We start from the raw sequence: 21,368 nt of genomic DNA on the forward strand, positions 1-21,368 counted from the left end.
GCTGTCATGTCAGTGTACGGCCTCTCTCTCTGGCACATCCATAACCTTTCCCAGCTCTGATGGCAGTACCCTTTTTTTCTCATATGCTCCTGCCTTTCTTTGCTGTTCTTTGGCAGATTGATGGATTCACCCTGAAATAATGAGACTGATTTCCCACTTCTCTCACATTTTCTGCCATAAAAAGTGACAGTTACTGCTGTCAAATCAGAATTACCATGTTTATGGTCAATCTATATTTGTTTTGCATAAACTAATGCGACTGTGCAAGATGTGAAGCAGCAGGGAATCACACCCTTCCTCCACTTCTTTTCTCCTCATTATTTTACTTCTGTAAGGCCTCCTGTGTCTGCATGTGCCAGGCAAGGCTGTATAAATAAAAAAATCTATACACAGCATGCGAACACAATCCTCTTTCTGAGCAGGGTGAGGTTTGCAAATGGAAGTCATGATCTGGCCCACTGTAAAAAAACAGAGTGCAGTTCCTCAAAAACAGCCTGTGCTGGCATAAGCAGTGCTCTCCCTCTGTGTTTGTAGTTCAGAGACGCTGGCCAAGGAGGTCTGTGTAACCAAGCCATCATGCTGATCACCGATGGAGCCGTGGAGGATTATGAAGCTGTGTTTGAAAAATACAACTGGCCTGATCGAAAGGTTTGTCTGGGGAGTGATAAACAGAAAGGGAGGGGAAAGGTGCAGTTCTGGTGGGGTGGGAGTAGAAGAGAATAAGCCAAGCATTCACATAGTCCTGAATACCCTGACTGTAAATGCAAGCAAAGCAGCCAGGCCTGGAGACTTCCGAGGTGAGAGGATTACAAATGCCTATCTCTAGGTCAGGGAAGCTTTTCTTTTTCATCAGCTTTGTCTTATAAAGGTTTGTTTTAAAATGTTCTCCTGATAAGATTATATAAAGGCTGAGTTGAGTATTTCAAAATTAAAAACCAACTTTTGCTAAGAGTTTTAATTCCATGCAGGACTGTTTATAATTGATCCTGTTCAGGAAAGGTTTGGCTATTCTGAGTTCTTATGGCAGCCAGGGGAATGATCTAAACAGCCTCTCTAGGTGCCTTCCAGCCCTGTTTACTCTGATGTCTGTGATTACAGACTTGCACCAGCAGAGCTGGCTGTGAAAGTGGAACAGACCTCTGCTCATCCTAAACCCTCCTGGCTTATTTGTTTACCTCATCCCAGCTAGCAACAATGCACAAAGGGAGAGAAGCAGCCTAGTGAGAGACCAGAGCAGGGAGCTATTAAAACAGTTTATTTTGGAATTGGCTCTTTTGTTGGTGGTTAAACCCAAGAGAAATGGTAAAGCTCTCTAAATGATTCATGTGGCCAGCTGTTCCCCTGGGTAAAGGATTCCTGGGAGCCATAAACCTCTCTGCATGTGGTTGCTGAGTGCCTGGCAGAGCTGCTATCATAAAATCAAACAGAATTTGCACTTTTGCATTGTTATTCTGATGATTCTGGGTGCTACTTGGCTTATTGTAATTGGAAATCAAGTTCCAGGCCACAAAACAGGAAACAAATGGTGCAAGAGGCTCCTCTGCATGAAGGCAGAGCCATTGCTCCCAACACATTCACACCAGAGCACAAGAGGGTGCCAAACTTCAGCCATTTGGATTTGGTAGCACATTACAGCCTAATTCTCCTGTCTTTGCACCCTTGCAGGTCCGGGTGTTCACATACCTCATTGGACGGGAGGTCACTTTTGCCCCAAATGTGAAATGGATCGCCTGCAACAACAAAGGTGCTGTGCAGGAACGGTGCCCAACCTCCCTGCAGCCCTCCAAGGCTTACCCACCACTGCTGGGGCCCACAAGCCCTTGCTTGGAAGGCAACCTAAGGAAAAAGCAGACCCTGCTGGCTCACATGAAGTGTGCCTGTGTCCAACTAACACAAGTCCTCCGTGCTGAGCCACCACATTTTCCTGTCACCAAGCCAAGGGACACTATGACCGAGATTCATGCTGGCTGTAGTCCACCTAAGTCCCCTGTGCTTATTGTGTCCCAGTTGCTGGCTTTTGACAATCTGTCCAAAGCTCTGTCAAAGAGCCTGACATCTTTTGGCTGAGATATAAAACAAACATTGCTGCTTTAAAGATTTTACAGCAATTTTCACAAGGTCTGCAGGTTAACCCCTGTATCCTGGCCAAAATCTTTGTGTGTAAGTGATTTTCACTGAGGCACCAAAATAGCTTGTTAATCCCATCCCAAACCCACTGTTCTCTCTAACTGGCATGAAATTACGTGAATGAGAAAATCCATCCACAGTAGGTGAGTCACCTCTATGCATTTGGGGCCAGTTAAAAAGTCAAGTTAGCACTGTCAGAGTCTGCAAGAGTAAAGGAAGAAATGGAGGGGAAAAAAAAAGCCATCCATGTTTGGGGATGACCTGGCCTCTGGAGACAGTAATGCTACTTACATCAGTGTCCTGTTTAAACAGGGAAAGGGAGGGAAAACTGAAGCTGGGTGTCAGGTACAAACTGTTTTCCAGCCTGAGCAGTGGTTCCAGCAGAGCATGAAATGCAGGGGAACATTTGCAGCTGAAAACAGTTGATAGGAGAGCTGCTGGCCTGTGGAATGTCTGCGAGCTGGGGATGCTCAAGGCTCAAGCATTCATCTAATCAGCACTATGAATTGCACATAATATTTTTAGGTTTTGTTAAATGAAGCAAACCCCTGGGTATCAGATTGTATATTCAGTGACAGAGAATTCATGGTACTCTTGGTTCACTGTAAAATGTCAGAATGCACTCTTCTGAATAACCAGGTAACAAAAATGTGCTCTTTGCACTTGCATTCTCACTTTCCAGATCTGAGCTGTGCAGAGGGCTCTGTGATTTTGGTTCTTATTTCAATGCATTCTAGAACTCTTTGGGTCCTTGTTTTCAAGCACACTAAATCTGTTTCCACATCACAAAGCTTATCAGAACATGAGCCCTTTCACATGACAGTGTTTTCCTGGTGATAGGAAAGTTTTCCATCTCTCTGACGTATTCTACACCAAGTACAACCAATGCCTGTGGTGAGAAGCAGGACACAAGAATCCTCGTGACATTACTCTGTGTTAGCACTTCTAACCAGCAGCTAGTTCTGAGCACCTTTTGGTAACTTGAGAACATCCTTCCCCTTTACTCCTTATTGTAGTTTTAGAGTGCTGTAGGTCCAGCTGCAAGGACAAAGCTTTGGCAATAGGTAACTTGCACTTTTTATTCTGCTTCTCATGTGTAGATGGTAGTAGTTGCCATCCTTGGATGCTAAGCTAGGCAGACTGAAGAGTGCTGGAAAAAAATCTGGAAGAGGAGGTGGGAATTTGATCTCAATATAAAATAGGGCAGAACAAGCAGGTAGCCTGGTGAAAAACCTTCCTTGTATATGTTTGGCCTTTCAGACTAAAGGGAGTCTGATTAGTGGAAGGTTTTTGCCGAGACCTGAAGCAACATTTTGCATCTGCTTTGCACAAATCTGGTTATATCAAGACTCTTGTCTTGCACATTGCTTCCAATTTTAGAACAGAACCACTGCTTCAAAACTCTAGATTTCCACAGATGCTTTTGGATACAAGGTATATCAAGGCCCATTTTACAAAGGGCAGATTACCCACCTGGGTAGATACGGTCTTTGACATTCCGTTTTCTAGCTTTGCACTCATTTAGAAACGGGGGAGATGTGTCAGCAGAGTGACTCACGCCTCTGTTTCTCCATGAAGGCTACTACACGCAGATCTCCACGCTGGCAGATGTCCAGGAGAATGTCATGGAGTACCTGCACGTGCTCAGCCGGCCCATGGTCATCAACCACGACCACGACATCATCTGGACCGAAGCCTACATGGACAGCGCGGTAAGGACCCCGAGCACGAGTCAAAACCTAAATAAAGCCCTGGCATTCAGATAAAACAAGCCAGGAGTTGGTTGATTGATGGAAATGACTGGTCTCTGGCTCTACTGAGACAGACAATATTTCTTTTCTGCTTGCTCCTGGAGTTAAGATGACGATCATCTTCATGGCACGAAGATGATGAATCTTTAATTCATTCAGACATGAATCTGCAGTGACTCGGGTGCCCAGGACTAATCACACAGGCACAACTCCACCTAAGATGTGCTTCTGTGCAAGCAGGTTACCTTCTAAAGGATTATTCACACAATGGATTATTTATGGCTCAGGGCAGACTGATTTCCTCCAGCCCAGTAGCTACTCAAAGATACAGATTTCAGCTGAGGCAGCAGGCTCACTCCTTTCTTAAACTAACAAGACCTAACTCACCACAGTAGTCCTGAGCCCAGCCTTGTGGGCAAAGGACACATGGCAAAGGACCAGACAGTCAGCCCTCCCAATGTCCCCTGCTTTGTCTCAGGTGTGCCCTATGGGAAGACATTTGGCTCTGTGAGGGTGACATGGGGGTATCTGCTGCTGCATGACCTTTGCCAAATGAGGGCTGGGACATGGTACTTGAGTGTACTCATCAAAGCCTCCAGAAATGCTGCTAATTACCCAGGAAGTTTATTTTATCAGCAGACTTGCCACCTCTGGCACTAGTGTGTAGGGTCACACTTCCCAAAGCAGCCACAGGCATTTGTTTGCTGCATAGTTTGTTCTGCATCTTGTTTCTTGCCTTTTGTCTTGCCATTCTCTTCCTCTGTCCTAGCCTCTCCTGTCTGTAATTCATTCCTCCATTCATGTATTCATTTGTGTGTTCATCCATGTCTCCCACCAGCTGCCACAGTCTGAGGAGGTAACTGCAGCCTGTTTTTTGTGTGTGCTGTTTCCCTTGTGCCAGTCGGTGTGTCAGTGCCAGCCTTCACAGCCACAGCTGGCCTGTACATCTGGAGGGGTGGGGGCTGCAGCACTCAGAGTCCTCTTGCACCAGCAAGAAGAGGAAATGCTGGATGTACTGGTGAGCTGTGCTGTTGGTTCAGAGTAGGTAGGGCTGTCTGTGCTGTGCAGTGGCTTAATTCACCTGATCTCTTTTTCCACATGTCCAGTAAGTGCAAGAGAAGTTTACTTGCTGTGTGTTAGTGTCAGTGTTGCTGTGAATGGGAAGATTCCACAAAAAATTATCCAGAGAAGTAATTCAAGATACCAAGTCCAAATCTCCATCAAGTGACTAGATTGTTGACTTACTCCTTTATGGCTCCCAGCATGCTCTGTAAAAGGGACAAGAGGTCATGTCTTGCCTTGCTACTCACTTCACCAAACGAGAGATGGAAGAGATGCTACTGGCAACAAAGGATTAGAATCTTTTGATAGCTAGGCATGTTTGGGAGACTCCTTTGCATACGGCTTGCCTGTTTTACCTCCTCTTGTGTGCTTTTCAAGCATCTGCCCTCTGTTGAATGGGGAACATCTCTTATCCCATTACACATGCATGTCCTGTATCCCTCATTGAGATAGCTCACTATGGTGTGTCTGTTTGGATCATGACTTTGTCTCTTTTTCCTGAGCTTAGATGGTTGAGTAACAAGTGTATATAAGTAGGCTTTGTGTGTATTTGTGTCATTTAAATATTTGTCTGTGGTGTTTTTCATTTGTGGTTATACATATGTTTGCAGTATAGATGACACCTTGTTTGTGATTTTGCTCGTACTTATGTTGCTTTTTCTCTGTTCTGTGATGCTTGTGCTGGTGGTTTGTGCACTCAGTGTATAAGTGCTCGTGTCTACACTCATAAAGAGAAGGTTGTGCCACCACTTCTACAGGTTGCTGTCTCTTCATTAAAACAACTCTTCAATGCATTTCACTGACTTTCATCCCATATCCTCTTGGACACAGAGTATTTAGAAGTGTGGGAGGCAAGGAGGTGGCCAGTTGTAGTCCACATCTGGGTTCTTTGGGAACTGGAGCCTTGCCCTGGGGCTCCCTGGGGTGCTGCAGCCCTTGCTAACACACATGCTGTTGTTCTGTGCAGCTCTTTGCATCGCAGGCTCAGAGCCTGTTGCTCATGACGACAGTGGCCATGCCAGTGTTCAGCAAGAAGAACGAGACGGTGAGTGAGGCACAGGGGACAGGAGGCAGCAGAACTTTCAGGGGTTCTAAAGCTAAAACGCCTCTGAACCAACATCTGGCCATTAGGAAAGGCAGCAGACCTCTGGCAGGGTGGATGGGGATAATTTATCTGTCAGAACGATAGTCTGTCATTTCTTCAAAATACCCCTTAAGTATGACACTTCTCCTTGGTTTATCCCTTCCATTTTCAAACTGACCCTAGTTCATAGACCCTGAAATTTCAGGCTGGAAGAGATCATTACCTTGTGTAGTCTGCATTTTATTGCAGGCCTTTACCTCTCACATAGATGAGCCAAATACCCTGGTTTTGGCAGAAGTGTTATTGAAAAATGCATCCAGGCCCAAGCTCTCGTCATCGTGGTTTCCAAGTCTTTGTGAAAAACTAGTATCTAAATTCTGCTTTTAATTTTTCTGACTTCACCTTCCTGTCATAATGGCTTCCTCAGATTAAAAAGCCTGTACCCTTTAGTAAGTTCTCATGGGAAACATCTATACTGCCATAAAAATCAAACCTGTCTATCTTGGTAAGATTAAAAAGGTTGACTAATTTAGATGATTTGATAAGGGCATTTCCTCTGGGGTTTAAAACCCTTTAGACATTCTTTTCTGTAGCATTCCTAATTTCTCAGCATCCTTTTAAAATGGAGACTGGTACCTTAGCATTGCTGTACAAGGGATAAACTCTTCATGCAGGTCATACAGAAGATTGTCTGCCCTCTCCACCTGGGGCTGGCTGTAGCCTGCATTAGCACAGCACTGCAGTGGGAGCCTGTGTGTAATTTATCTATAGTGCTCTCCAGATGCTTATTAAACAGCCAGATCCCCATGTCATGGAGAGGGGATTTCCTTTTTTTTTCTAGGTTAACAGTTTTGTATTTGGCATTTGATTTAGTTGGCCCAATTTATCAACGCGTTCATGTTGGTTTGCATTATTTTCTTGACCTTATTGCTGAATGCAGGTGTTTGCCCTCAAAACTTGTTTTCAGTGATTTTATGTTATTTCTGAATCACAGTAGTGAATACTAACTAGTGTTGTGTAGAAATACTCTTTTCCATAAACACTGGAATAACTCTTTGGACTTTTTGAAGAATGTTAATTGGTTTTGAATAACCACTTTCACACAAGCCTAGAGGAGATGGGTGAGAGACTACTAGGGAGAGACAATAATGTGTTTTCAGGTAGAAAACTACCCAGGTTTTGCTTCTGAAAATGGATTCTCCTTTGTTTTAAAGCGATCCCATGGCATTCTTCTGGGTGTGGTGGGCTCTGATGTACCACTGAGGGAGTTGTTAAAACTTGCTCCACGGTATAAGGTAAGACTGAGATAATGCAATTGGTTCCTTTGCACAGTAAAGTCACTGCTCACACTTCCATGGGCACAACTGAAAAATCACTTCTCTGCTCTATAGGAAAAACTATGAGCATAAGGGAAGAGTTGTTGGAGGTAGTGGTGTGTGGTTTCTATATAGCACATATGAAATCATTCACTGCTACAAGCTTTTAAGCTGCTTCAGCAGCACAAGGACTGGGTGATCCAGTGGGTTGGCAAAAGGTCATGGAACCTTTGCATCCTGATGGTCACCAACCCAGATCCCTCAGAGGTGACAGCCCATATTAGAAGAATTAAAGTTTTATATCCAGTTCCCAATGGACAAGAGTTGCCATGCCAGCTGGCAGAAAATGTACTCGTTTCACTGTCAATATTCTTAGCAGAAAAACTGAGGGCTGAATGGATTATGGAGAGCCAACTCTCCTGTCATGCCTAGAGGTTCCTTTCTCCAGATCATCATGATGGTTTCTTGGCAGGACAGTGTACAGAAAGTTGGCTCTCACTTGCTTTGTGCTGTACCTGGATAGAGTACTTGCTCTCCAGAATTATTAGTCAAAAAACTTTCCATTAGCTCTATGTTCAATATATCTTAAAAAAAAAAAAAATTGTTCATCCATAGGAAATTCCCCTAGAGACATACTGTTTGGTTTGGGTTCTGCTGTAAATTCCAGGCAGTGACCCTTTGTTCAGGCTGCACAGCAGGAGACAACGAGCACATCCAAGGACCACCACGAAATCTGGAAATTTGAGCCAACATTTCAAGTTTTTCGCTTTCTCTTAAATAACTATCAGACAATTACTACCAGTGAGGCAGTTGTCCAAAATCTGATTGCTGAAGACTCACAGGACTGAAAGTGCTGTCAGAAGCTGTGAATTTCTGTGGTGCTTCCAGACATGGATGCAGGGCAGACCATTAACAGGCAGCTGTAGGAAATGATCCTGCAGACAGCCCTGGAACTGTGAGTGTCAGGGTGCCTGCATTCAGCATGCAAAGCTGCCTGCTTTGGGTCCATTTTTATATGATTAGTTTCTTCATAAGAATAATGCCTTTTCATCTCCCTTTCCCCATGTCACTCAACGGACAGATATACAATAATTTTTCTTCTGGGCTAAGGGAGGTCACTGTTCTTTCCTCCAAGCAGTGCCAGGAAAGGAAGGGGGGAAAAGTTTTGGATTTTATTATATCAGTAGCAGGACATATCTTCTCAGAAACTCCTCCAACTCCAGACCAGTTTGGAAACTTAGGATCCTCAATTTGAATTCCCTGGCATATGGGTCCAAAAGGATCAGTTCCAGTGTTCCAGACCACTGGAGCTTGTATATTAATGATGGTGCTTTTACAGGGCTGGGAAATTTCAGCTTTAATAGGCCAAAAAAGAAATTTGCTGATCCAGTGTCTTGGTTTTATTCTTGCCACACTGAGTTAAGCCAAGTGTGTTTTTCAAAAAGCTGGTTCAGGTAGAGACGTTCCAAGGTTTTGGTCTGGGACGTGTGAAATAGCAAATTGATTCCCTGAATGCAGAGACAGATTGTAAATGACTTACCTCCTCACTTCCCTACCATTATCCCTCCAGGATTGTCTCTATAGGAAAATAGAGTTGCAACCTTTTTTTTGAAGATGGAAACTTTATCCATTGTTGTTTTCCTTGAGACACCTCTTGTTTTGGCAAGCACAGGCTATCTGCAGGTTTTTAGCAACTCAGGGTGTAGCTGGAATTTGCATTATATATGGGGTTGAGCTGAGTAATTGTCTCAGGTCAGCCAGTGTCTGCTCTTGTTAGATCATGCTATTCCTTAAAAAGCATTTTAAGACTCCAAGCTTGTACAATTGGCCTGGGCTAAGTCTGGTCTTGCCAGCACTGAAACATAATGCAGAGCTCCTCTGAAGCCTGACTGGGTTTCCAGGGAAGCCATCTGTGAGATTCATCCCCACTTGTTCATTCAGTGCTCTGCAGTGCAGTGATGGGCACACAGAGCTGTCACCACTGGTTCTGTGCCGTTTGCAGAATTCCCCATCACTGCCCCTTTCCTTTTCTGCTGTGGAGAGCTCAGTCTGCCTCTGGCTGCTAATTGTCCACAATGACAATCAGACTGTAGGAGGGCATATTTTTCTGAATGTGTACACAAACCTGCAAATCCTTTTGCGCATCCAAGCACAGACAGATATCTGTTCTGGGATGAATTCTATTTTCTGCTTATTGATACCTTTAAAAGAAAAAAATACTTCTCAATATCGGTGGTGCCTGGGTATCAGCAGCACCCATTACTCAGCAGTGTTTGTAGCTAAAGCACTGATTATTCTAATGCCTCTTTCTCAGCTGGGTGTCCATGGCTACGCCTTCCTGAACACCAACAATGGCTACATCCTTTCACACCCAGACCTCCGTCCTTTGGTACGTACAGCTGTGCATCTGAGACCCTTTGCTGACTTGAACAGTGACCTTCAGCGCTGCTTCTGATTTCTTTGGGGTTTTTGAGCTCTGAAGGCCACCAGCCTCTGACATAGAGGCACCCAGGAGCAGGAGGGCCAGTTGACCTCATTGCTGAGATGCCAAGGCGTGTGAGGATTTTACATTTCAGACATGAGCTGGTCAGCACAAATCCACCTGCTCACAGCTATGAGCATTAGTGTGGTCACCACAAGAGAAAGCTGCTGTGAAGCCTCGTGGTGGCCCTGCCTTCAAAGAGCAGCTTTGCCCAGGGACACCACAGGGTGGGACAAGGCAAAGCCAGGCAAAAAGGTGCTGCTTTATCCTTCCACCATCAATTGGCCTCTCCCAGTTGCCTTCTCCCTCGCCCTGGAGGTCAGTGGAGTAGCCCTCTTGTGTCAGTTAGCTCTTGGTGAAAAGTCTCAGTCAGTGGAGTCAAAGCCTGACTCCCACCACAAAAGATCTCCTGCTGGTATTATAATGTTAATGGGATTATACTCTTAGCTGCAAGAAAAAAACCTGATTTCCTGCAGGCAAGGGTGTTGTAGTGATCTGTTTAGGAGAAGGAGGCCATAGCCTTTACCTGTAAGTTTAGCTGTGTTTCTGTCTGTCCCTTTCTCCTGGAGCTGCCTGTCCCACTGGAACTCCCCTAGCCCCTCACTGCCAGTGTAAAGAAACATGTGACATGGGATCAAGAAGACATTTGCACAAACTCTGCCTTCCTAGTCAGAGAAGAAATGAGACACCCCTCTTTTTCAAATTACACACCAATTCTCAAAGGGTTAGTTTAGGAAGTGATCTAGCCACTTATTTGAATATTCTTCTTTCTTTTTCTTTTTTTTTTTTTAATGCCAGTATAAAGAAGGAAAGAAACTGAAGCCAAAGCCGAACTACAACAGCGTAGATCTCTCAGAAGTGGAGTGGGAAGATCAGGATGAAATAGTGAGTGTCAGAAAGTGCATTTTGCTGCTCTTGTAGCACCTTCTCTCTACTACTTTGTGTGCCTGTATGGAAGATGTGGGGGGCACTCCTGTTGTTTTTCTGTGCCTGACTGGCTCTAAGAGACATGAATGGTTTACAAGAGGACAAAGCATGAAGGTCCCCTACCAAGTGCTTCTCTTCCTTCCCAGCATGAGATTTCCTTCTCATGGAACAAAGAAGTGCTGAGAGGAGGAAGCAAGCACTTTGGAGGATGCTCCAGTCTGTGTGTACAAGGCCCTAATGCTGCCCTAATATAAAGCCAGAGTAGTTTAGGAGTGTGGCAGTGTCCTGTGATGTCTCCCACACGTGCTGTATGTGAGATACAGCTGAAGTCACTCAACAGGATCAGGAGCAAGCAAGTACATTCATCAAGAGACTAAAACTAGCAGTCACTATTAATAACAGACATAGGGAATAAAGGACTTAGACAGCTGGGGGAAAAAAAAAATTCCAGAAGCCACCTTATTGCACAGGTGCAGAGGCACTGAAAGCAGTACTTGACCAGAGGGAAAAGATAAAAAATAAAACCAAACCCTTTTCTACTGTCTTTTGGGCAAAATTATTAACAAGTGATAGAGAAGAAACAACATGCACCTTTAACAGCTGCACACTGCTGCTTTGCACATCTAGGACCCCAGATAAAATGAGAATATAAAGAGATTTCTCTGTGGCTGGTTTTCTTTTACTCAGAACTAGGAGGAAATAGATACTTAAATTACGAAGATAAGAGCTGAATTTGGAGTAAGATAGAATTAGCTGTGAGACACATGCTTCTGGATTACAGGGGAGACTGCTGAGATAAACGGATCTGATGCTATAGATATCCACTTAAACAGGTAGGACAAACAGAGCAGCAAAGGATCAAAGGAGCTACTGCCACTAGTGTAGGCCAAGTATAAAGGTGACATCAAAGGAATTTGGGAGAATTTGAGAAAGGGAACACAGCAGAACTATGTAATGTGGAAAGCAAGACAAAAATAAGAGGTTTTACATGCAGTGGAACCACCAAGATGCAAGTTGTCAGCAGCTTTGTGTAGGTTCACTGATCTCTTATAGGACTTTGCTCCCACTGTAGTTTTCTCTCTCACTGGAGCCACTTTCAGAGCTATTCCTCTTTTCCTAGTTTGCTATTTTAAAAAAATAATTCAGGAAATGAAAGAAAGTTGCTTTGCTCTCATATTTATTTGGCTAGTGGGTTCCTGCCTGACCAAGTGACACTGATACCTGAATGCAAATACAATTGTAAGGTTTCTGTCCTTAGGCAATTAGAGTAAAACTATCCAGGACAAAAAAATATCACAAAACCAGCATGAGAAACAAAAGCCACTTTGTGTTCCTGTACTGCATCTTCCAGAAAAAAAGAAAGGTTGCAGTCAGAGAGGGTGCAGAGACATTCAGTGACGTGAGCAATATCTGCAGTGTGACTTCAGCAAGTCTAGAGGCTCTCAAGATACACCCACTGCAGCAGAAAGCTGCCAACATTTCAACACTCATATTTGTAGCTATGGTATTAGATCAATGACAGACTCAACATCAGTTGCAGTATAATCTCAGCAACACTGATAAGCAGCACATTCAGGCTGGAAAAATATGCCCAAGTGCTAATGATGTGTGATACAGCTGGCTGCAAAAAGAAATCCAGGAGAGGGAAGTTGGCATTGTCTGAAAAACACCAACTGCTGCATAATGGTGCAACCTGCAGCCAGGCAGCAGCAAGGGTTTGGGCTTGGCAACACACAGATATTCACAATGTGAGGGGGAAAAGGGAAAAAGGGGTCAGGGGTCTGGAGGGGAAGCCATACAAGGAGTGGCTGAGGTCTCTTGGTGTGTTCAGCCTGGAGGAGACTGAGGGGAGACTTCACTGCAGTTACAGCTCCCCTGAGAGAAGAAGATGGGGTGCAGGCACTGATCTCTGCCCTGTGGTGACAGCAACAGGACCCGAGGGAATGGCCTGGAGCTGTGCCAGGGCAGGCTTAGGTTGGATATCAGGAAAATGTTTTTCCCCCAGAGGGTGGCTGGGCACTGGAACAGCTCCCCAGGGCAGAGGGCACAGCACAGCCTGCCAGAGCTCAAGGAGAGTTTGAGCACATGGTGTGACTCTTGGGGTGTCCTGTGCAGGGCCAGGAGCTGCACTCAGTGATCTTTGTTTCCAATTCAGGCCATTCCATGATTCTAAACTCAGAACCCATAGCAAATCTTGCAGGCTGTCAGACCAGAACAGAGAGTATGCTGAGGCTCTGGAAGAAGGTCAAACACTCTTAGCCAAAAAGGAGTAATAGTACCAGTCAATGTTTTCATTTCCAAGATGTGGGCCTTGGGAAACATGAGCTTCATATTCTAGGTCTGTAAATAACCCACATCAAACAGCCATAATAAACAAAACCGTGGCCTTGTAAAGCCACTGCAGTTGAGACTGGCTAGCACCTGAATGGAGGCCTGTCTCTGGAAGTAAGGAAACAATTTGTGAATGAGTAAGTTACTTCCCACCTATTTTTTTCTAACCAGCCTGAAGCAATAGACTTGATATGCTCTGGCAGGCTGGACCTGAAGTCAAAGCCTCTGTACTTTTGGAAAAATTTCCTGGCTCTTTCTTGCAAGAGGCTGGGAGTCACTGTGAAAATTACATTTTACCTGTGGAACCTGGGTTGAATAAAGTGGTCTTCTCACTGCCTACCCTGCTCTCATACAGTCTTGCTTTGCTGTGCTAAACAGCTGCTTTGCTGCGCCTCAGAAGTGGTGCTGAATACAGCCTATAATTTATAAATCAGTTTTTAAAATGTCAAAGAGCTTTGGATTCAATCTGAGGGAGTTAGTAGGTTTCTCAGTTTTCTCCTCTTCCAGGCTCTCAAAGCACCATGCTAATGAATTTCTGGCTGCCAAACAGCAAAGTCTGTAATTGGGGCTGGCAATTTCAGAGATTCCAGATCCTTTCTTTTTACTAAAAGACATATCAATAAGCTTTCAGGATAAAGTATTACTATCCTGTATCACTTATCAGCTTGACTGTCCAAGGATTCTGATCACTGCAAACAGGATTTCTGTTTAAAAGAAGCAAAACAGAGCTGGGGAGGAGAGGGAACCAACAGTGATTCTTTCTGCCAGCCCCTGTCTGTTAATGATGAGTGGCTCTGTTAATTCCTGCTGGGCCTTGCTTGGAGACACTAACACCAAACCTGTTCACCTCTGCAGCTGAGAAGTGCCATGATCAATGGGGAAACAGGCTACCTCTCTATGGATGTGAAGGTCCCTGTGGACAAAGGGGTAAGAAATTATCCTTCTGTTCAGGTCACACAGGGGAGTGGATGGGAAGTGGACGCTGAAAAACCACAAAGGATGTGGTTTTTAATGTTTGGCATTCCTGAGTGTGAGGATTTTAGTATTTCACCACATATAAAATGCATGTGCTAAAGACATACAAGAGAGCATCATTAGAAGTGCTCGTTATACCCACCAAGATTCTGCTCTCTGAAAGGTACTGGAAATGTCTCTCAGCTCCCTATTTTGTCCAGGCAAAGCCAAAAAGCCTGTTGTTCATTGTTTATAGGGCTGTGAAATGAATCAGAGATATTCAAGAATAGGGGAAGACTATGCTGAACTGACTTAGACAGAAGGAGATTTGGAGATTATTTTGCCACCCTCTTTCCCTACCCAAAACCACTCATGAAAACTTTGTCCCTCACTTCGTCAGAATGTGATTCCCTTTACCTAGATCCAGGATTAAAATTCTATCCAAATATTTGCAGATGTTTTATGAAAAGTCCTAGTGAAATGGTGACTTTTGAACACTCCCTACCAGCTCTAGGGCAGGGTTATACATCTTCCTTTGGAATCAGTGCAAAATTATCTCGTACATTTATGTTCACTGGTACTTTTTCATTCATGTTTATTTAACTCTCTCGAAGATTTTGGCTTTCATCATTTCCTGTTAGGAAGTATTCCAGAGTCCTGCAAGTTACACTGCCCAAAAGTCTTCTATATTTCAGGAAAATTTTCCACCCTTTATAGAGAGCATTTTTTTTCAGTGACTGGCTGAACTACTCCCATGCTAAGCCACAAACCAAATGCTCACAGCCACTGCTGAAATGGGGCCATTTCCCACAAACCAAATGCTCACAGCCACTGCTGAAATGGGGCCATTTCCTAATGAAGACACCCTTCTTTTTCCTCTCAATAGTTGTCCTGCTAGATCTTGTCACTACATTGTTTCTCTCTGTTCTTGGTCTTTGCAACTCTCATGGACCTGTCGATGGCTTTGCTTTTCTTCTCCTGGGCATTGCTAACATCTGCATTTGAAATATTTGCACAATTTTAAGCTATTATGATTGTTCCTGTTGATTGTTCTATCATTTCTGGTGCCCAAGTACCAGAGCTTCACTGAATTATGTGACTGTTTCCCTGTTGCTCTGTATAGAGCAGCCATTCTCTGCAATAGGGTATTTCTGAACAGGGAGTCCCCAAATCTCTTTTCTGCTGTCCCTTCAATTTTTTTCTCCCTCCCACAGCTGCACTGGAACTGCTGCCCTCACTTCTGTGTTTCTTAGCTATTTTTTCCAGTTGCCATTTTTCCACATGAAACTCATTTCTCCTTTTCATCCAGCCTTTCTAATTTTAAGGGCTGCTCAAACACTTTTTTCAGTATGCAGAGAAATGTTCTATTTTGTCTTACAGATAGATCCCTGTACAGAAGGGCTGCTAAGGCAGAATCTGTTCCTCCCATTAGATTTTCTTCTCTCGATGGCCTGTTGTTTACTGTTCCTTTTTGTTTACAGTTCTGCAGCTAGTTCTCCCTTCATATCTTATTTAAGCCCACTTTAATTGATTCTTTGGAATAAAAGTTCATGAGAAGCTGTTTCAAGTACTTTATATAAACTCAGATATATTGCATGTCCTTTATTTCCTTCATCCATTTCCTTAGTTCTCTATCAGAAAAGTAATCAAGGTTTTAGAGCAAGATCTATTCTTTGTAGGTCTAGATTGCTTCTTTGCTAGCTTAACCCCTTTGTGCGCCCTCAATAACACTTCTGAGTCATCCAATGATATCTTTTAGTTCAATATTTTAGAGACCTCCTTCTGCTCCCCTACCCAGAGGGAAAAGAAGATAACAAAAAGTAGCCTTGGTAAAGAGATATTATTTGTTTCATTCTGCTGCTCTGGAAACCTTACGAAGCACAATAGGGGACTGAGGCTGTCTGTGACAGTTTTACTATTATCAGAATACACATGGAGTGGAAACCAGAAATGAAGCTTAGTAATTCCCACTTGTACTCTGCTAGCTGATGAAGCAGAGCAGCACAGAAACAAAGGAAGTGCTGACAGAGCCTTGAAACAAAGAGCACGAGGTGGCCAGACTGTGGAGAGCAGATCTGAGTGAAGGGGATAGAAATTATTCTGTCAGCCATGTAAATGTCGATACCCCACGTTGATTTCAGGAAGGTATCGAGAACAGAGTGAGATAGAGAGGAAAAAAATAAGGAACAAATACAGGAGGCAGTTGTTAGGGAGTTCTAAGGGCAGAAATGCCTCTGCTTGAAGCTTGAGTACAGAAGGGCTGCGACTGTGAAAGCAAAAGAGAGAGGACAAGGGTAGAAGTTGTGGGAAACCTCTGGTAATGGCAATAGGCAGGCCTGGATGCCTAGCACAGCATCCAGTCTGGAAATCCACATGTTCCCAGACTGCAGGGGATGGCAGTCAGCCATCCTGTCACTGTGCCAACATGCCCATGCTCTCCTTCCTTGAGCCCCCTATGTAGCAAAGTCCTCCCCGATCATCCTCGGCCCCACTTGGCTCAAGGGTGCCTCTGCTTCTTTTCCATCCCATGGATAAGTGGTGGTACCTTTAGCTCTCTTGGGGCTGGCTGAGCAGTCACCAGAAGAGGGGCAGGTGAAGAGAAAAAAGGAGGAACAGAACAAGCCCTGCTAAAGGAAAGGGTCTCAGAGTAGTGACCAGGTCTTTTCCGTTGCCTCCCTGCCTCCATGATGAGATCAAGACAGGCAAGAAAAGGGAGGGTTAATACCTTTTGTACCACCCACAGCCACCAAAACACCACCAAGTGATATTCTTTAGGGGTATCACAGCCCTTTGGAAGATCTTGCACATTAAAGAGAAATAACTTCATGGAAAGGGTTATTTAAAAATTGGAATGGACTGCCCAGGGAGGTGGTGGAGTCACCATCCCTGGAAGTGTTCAAGAAATGACTGGATGTGGCACTGAGTGCTATGGTCTGCTTGACAAGGTGGTGATAGGTCAAAGGATGGGCTCAGTGATCTCAGAGGTCTTTTCCAACCTCAAGGATTCTGTGATTCTGTGTGGTCTTGGCCCAGCAGAAGACCCTGTTGTTCAGCAGAACAGTTGCCATACATGGAGAGAGAGGAGGAAAGGGGTTAAGCCACCTGCCACCTCCTCACCTAACAATATCCTGAATCCCCATCACACCTAATGATATCCCCCATCCCTGTCAGCACAGTGAGCACAAACTTGGTGCACACTGTGGAACTGGAGCCCTCTGTGCCTCACTCCACTTCCAGGGCTGCTCAGCTGGAGCAGGTTAGAGCAGGCACGACTTTCCCTGGGGAACACTGAGTTTTCTGTGTTCACTCCCCTGTCTCCCACACACATCCTCTCACCTCGTTCTCAGACTGGGTCTAGGATTTTAAACATATTAGGGTTCATATACTGGCATAAGGCTTGGATAGAAACTTTCCAGAAACTTTTCTCTTTTGGAAAAGCGTTCCACTGAAATCAACACTTTCCTACAGGAAAAGGCCAGTCTGGCAAACAGATGAAGTTCTGAAGCAGCTTTCAATAATCTGAAATGTCTTCAGTTGAAATGTCAGTCTGAAAAAAAATATTTGCATGCGAATCAAAATGGCTTGGATCTGAAACGGTACTTTTTTCCCAAATTGAAAATGTAAATTTCTTTAAACCGATTTTTTAAACAAAATTGGAATATGCTAATGTTTTGTCCCACTTTGGCATGAAAGTAAATGTCAAGAATATCAGCATTTCCCACAGGAGTGGGGAGACTTGGCCCTGGCTGCCCACCCACACAGAGGATAGGTTTGCTATTCTGCCTCTCCTTCAACTCCATCCTTCCTTCCTATCTGCCCCTGAGCCCTGCTGCCGCTGGAGATGATGATGATGATGATATGCAAAGCTGTCAGGGTTGCTGTGTCTAGTAGAAGAGCAGCAGGGGCCCAGCACTTGTGCCTGGAGGGGACGAGAGGGAGGGCAGCTTCCCTCCACCCCTTCCTGCAGCCAGTGCAGGAGTAGAACAAAGAAAGGTTTATCTGCAGCCCTTGTTGGAAAGATAGAGTGGCTGCCTGGATCCTGAAAGTCTCAAGGTGCTGGATATGCTGAATACTGCACATTCATCCCAGCCTCCAGCCAGCCTAGCAAGGTGTGAGGTGTTGGTTTTGCTCAGCCTTGGGGACATTACCCCAGGTCCCCTTCACCATTGTACCCTTACTCTGTTAGATGGTCTCTCTTATTCATTCTCTTATTTCAGAAACGAGTTCTCTTCCTCACCAATGATTATTTCTTCACGGACATCAGTGGCACACCCTTCAGGTGAGCAAGGACCCATGTGGCACCAATAGAGTGTATCAGAAGTCTGATCAGGGACAGCAGATTAGTCCCCCCTCTTCATAAATCTTGCTAGAAGTCATGAGTAGAGCAGTAGGAATAATTGACTTCTTTGTTCCTATTGCCATTAAAATATTATTTGGGGTCAATTCAAAAGGAATATTATGATTTACCTGAAATTCAGAGTCCAAAAGCTATACCTTAGGTAAAGCATGTTGTTTAATTTCAGAGAAATGATACAGCTTAAATTTTCATTCCCACTCAATGTGGTATATGGTTCTGGTGTATGGCTCTAAAAAAACCCCAACATTGCTATACACTGAAAATTATAAGCCAACAAACAACAAATGAAGCAAATTGGGGGGGGGATTGGGGGGGGGGGGAGAGGGGGGGTGTTGGTTTTATTCCCCCAGCTGAAATGGTTTGAAACTGGTAGAGATTTGAGAAACGTTATCATGGACCTGAACCCACAATGTTGGCCAAAAAAATTGTAACTAGCAATGCCTCACAGCTCCACAGACAGGTTCCTTGGCCCCCTGTGCTGAAATCAGATCTCACTTAATCCTCTTCCGATGATGTTCTTTTCTTTAATAGCTGTGGAGGGAGTTAATGTCTTTAAGGCTTGTAACTGCAGGGAATGACACTTTCCTTGCTGACAAGCCCTTTGTTTTCCTTCTTGCCTGCAGCCTGGGTGTTGTGTTGTCCAGGGGGCACGGGGAGTACATTCTGCTGGGGAACACTTCCGTGGAAGAAGGTAGGGTAATCTGAAAGGGACAAGGGAGCTGCTCTGAATGTCACCACTTCCCCTTCGCAGCCTGTATGTGTCTGTCTGCTTCCTAGCTGAATACTCTATGTACTCTCTGGTTTCAGGTTTGCACGACCTGCTCCAGCCAGACCTGTCTTTAGCAAATGAATGGTAAGTGGAGGAAATCCTGTCAGTGACACAGGACTTTGTCATGATATTTGGGCAAAGTTCCCAGCAATCTGGTTTGAGTTCACCGCCCTCTGTGGCCGAGGGAAAAAAGCAGTGCTGTACCTGCAAAGACTTGATTGCCTCCAGGCAACTGAGTTGCACCTCTTCCTTTGGGAGATCCCACCAAGACTTGGCACATTCCTCTCCTAAGGAACAGCTGAGATTTATCCTCAGTCTTCTGTGCTCAGACTTACCTTGTTCATATTGCTCAGAACTGTCTTAACAAAACCTACACTATGTCAGACCTGTTAGAGAATTTTGTTGCAAGCTTGGTGAGAGATTGAAATGCTTTTTTAAATCCTAGTTTATTTTTGGTTGGCATCCTTCTGAACTGAGCCTAGACCTAACTTCTAGTGAACATGGAGGTGATTTATGACCCCTGTTTCAAGAGCAAGCAGAACTTACGGTTTTGCTTGGTTTGGATTTGAAACAGGGTGAAGCACGGCACTTTCCATTTATTGCTGTGAGGTTTGGGGTTTTCATGAACCCAACATTCAGTCCCACTCAGTCACATGAACCCAGCCTGTATCAAAGCCAAAATAACTGTATTCAAGCAGCCCTGCACCCCATCTCACCTCTCATTACACTGTCAAGTTTCACAAGCAGCACATTTGAGACACAAACAGCAACTTCTTCTACTCCTGACTTCAGGTGTCAGCTTACCACATTTTACATATTCATTTCTCTTAGACTTTTCTCATAAGTCATTCCTTTCAGCCCCTTTATGAGTTTTAATTCTCTCTTATAACCCCTTCCTCTCCCTTGTCCTGACAATGGAGCAATAAAAATTGGAAGCAGGATTAGAAGACTGGTTTCCTTTATAGCACAGAGCATTTCTAATACATTCTTCTGCTTCTCCCCAAACTGTGCCCTGAGACTTCTGCACTTGTGTCCCTGTGGGACAGCTTTTGTTGTCACCATATCACACTGCAAGATCATTCCTCATCTCACACTTTGTTCCTCTGTCTGTTATTTTTTCTGCTCCTAGTCTGGTCTCACATTGCACATGACCCTCTGCTTTTCAGGTCTCTCCATCACACTGTTACTGTCTATACAGGCACACGTACACATCTTACACAACATAACACAGGAAACTGCTGGCAGGATTTGGAATAGCTCTGTTGCATTGTGAGCTTATGCTGGAGAACACAGCAACCCTACTGAGCACAGCAGTCAGGTTAATTGGTGTTTGGTTTCGTGGTAGGGTTTGACTTACAGCCACACTGTTAGATTTAGAGTGGGCACAACATGCAGCAGTGGTAAAGACTTTGCAGACCAAGGTTTCTTGCTGACTTCCTTTTTGCAGTTGCTATCCAGGAGCATTTGTTTGACTGTGGTTTCTCTTTGCCCTTTTGGGTTTCTTCTTCCCATCCCACCAGGATTTATTGCATCACTGACATTGATCCCGACCACAGGAAGCTCAGCCAGCTGGAAGCTGTGATCCGTTTCCTCACTGGAGAGGAGCCTGACCTGGAATGTGAGTCCCAGGCACTGAAAGTGCCCTGCTGGGGTTTTCCTGTACCCATCACAAGGGAGAAGTGACTGTGACTAACTGATTAGTGACAGACTGAGCCCCTGTGGCACTTGCTTACACAGGCAGGACTGAACTCAAGCCCGGATTAATTCACAAGTGGAAATGAGCTGAGGAGCCACCTCCTTGTCTCCATCAGAGGATTTTTTTCTGTTTCAAAGCCGACACATAACTCAGCCATGTTGAAAGTCTCAGCATAGGAAATACTGGAAAGTGGAAGGCTTGACTGGAGCTTGGCAGGGGCTGCTCACCAGGTTTAAGACGAACTGACTGACTGGCCTAGAGGGGGCGATGGCAGGAGAAAAAGGAAAAGTGCTGAGACAATTCATTTTCCCAGGGACACCAGGCATCATCCTCCAAGGGCTTGTGGTGCCCTCTGGAGAGATGGGTTCTTTCAGAACAAGGATTATTAATGTAGTTTTCCAAACACAACAGGTAACTGATCTAGGAGAAAAAAATGGTTACATGATTATTATCTTTCCTGTTCCCCCTGCTGCCCATCCCTTGCACCAGGTTCCATTCTCCTGCAGCTGTTG

General features: G+C 44.6%; 1 protein-coding gene across 1 annotated transcript in view; it reads left to right on the forward strand.

The window, feature by feature from the left end:
* CACNA2D4 (calcium voltage-gated channel auxiliary subunit alpha2delta 4) overlaps positions 1-21,368 on the forward strand; it is a 121,702-nt gene that overhangs the window by 26,932 nt on the left and 73,402 nt on the right. The window contains exons 12-24 of the mRNA XM_088166047.1: positions 535-648; positions 1,666-1,744; positions 3,706-3,839; positions 4,717-4,734; positions 5,908-5,985; positions 7,239-7,319; positions 9,655-9,729; positions 10,621-10,707; positions 13,936-14,007; positions 18,252-18,313; positions 19,015-19,082; positions 19,199-19,244; positions 20,681-20,778. Of these exons, the coding sequence (XP_088022173.1) occupies positions 535-648; positions 1,666-1,744; positions 3,706-3,839; positions 4,717-4,734; positions 5,908-5,985; positions 7,239-7,319; positions 9,655-9,729; positions 10,621-10,707; positions 13,936-14,007; positions 18,252-18,313; positions 19,015-19,082; positions 19,199-19,244; positions 20,681-20,778 (1,012 nt within the window). The remainder of the gene's footprint in view (positions 1-534; positions 649-1,665; positions 1,745-3,705; positions 3,840-4,716; positions 4,735-5,907; positions 5,986-7,238; positions 7,320-9,654; positions 9,730-10,620; positions 10,708-13,935; positions 14,008-18,251; positions 18,314-19,014; positions 19,083-19,198; positions 19,245-20,680; positions 20,779-21,368) is intronic.

Source organism: Sturnus vulgaris, chromosome 5, assembly GCF_052056855.1.
Source record: "Sturnus vulgaris isolate bStuVul1 chromosome 5, bStuVul1.hap1, whole genome shotgun sequence".
NCBI classification, from domain to species: domain Eukaryota; kingdom Metazoa; phylum Chordata; class Aves; order Passeriformes; family Sturnidae; genus Sturnus; species Sturnus vulgaris.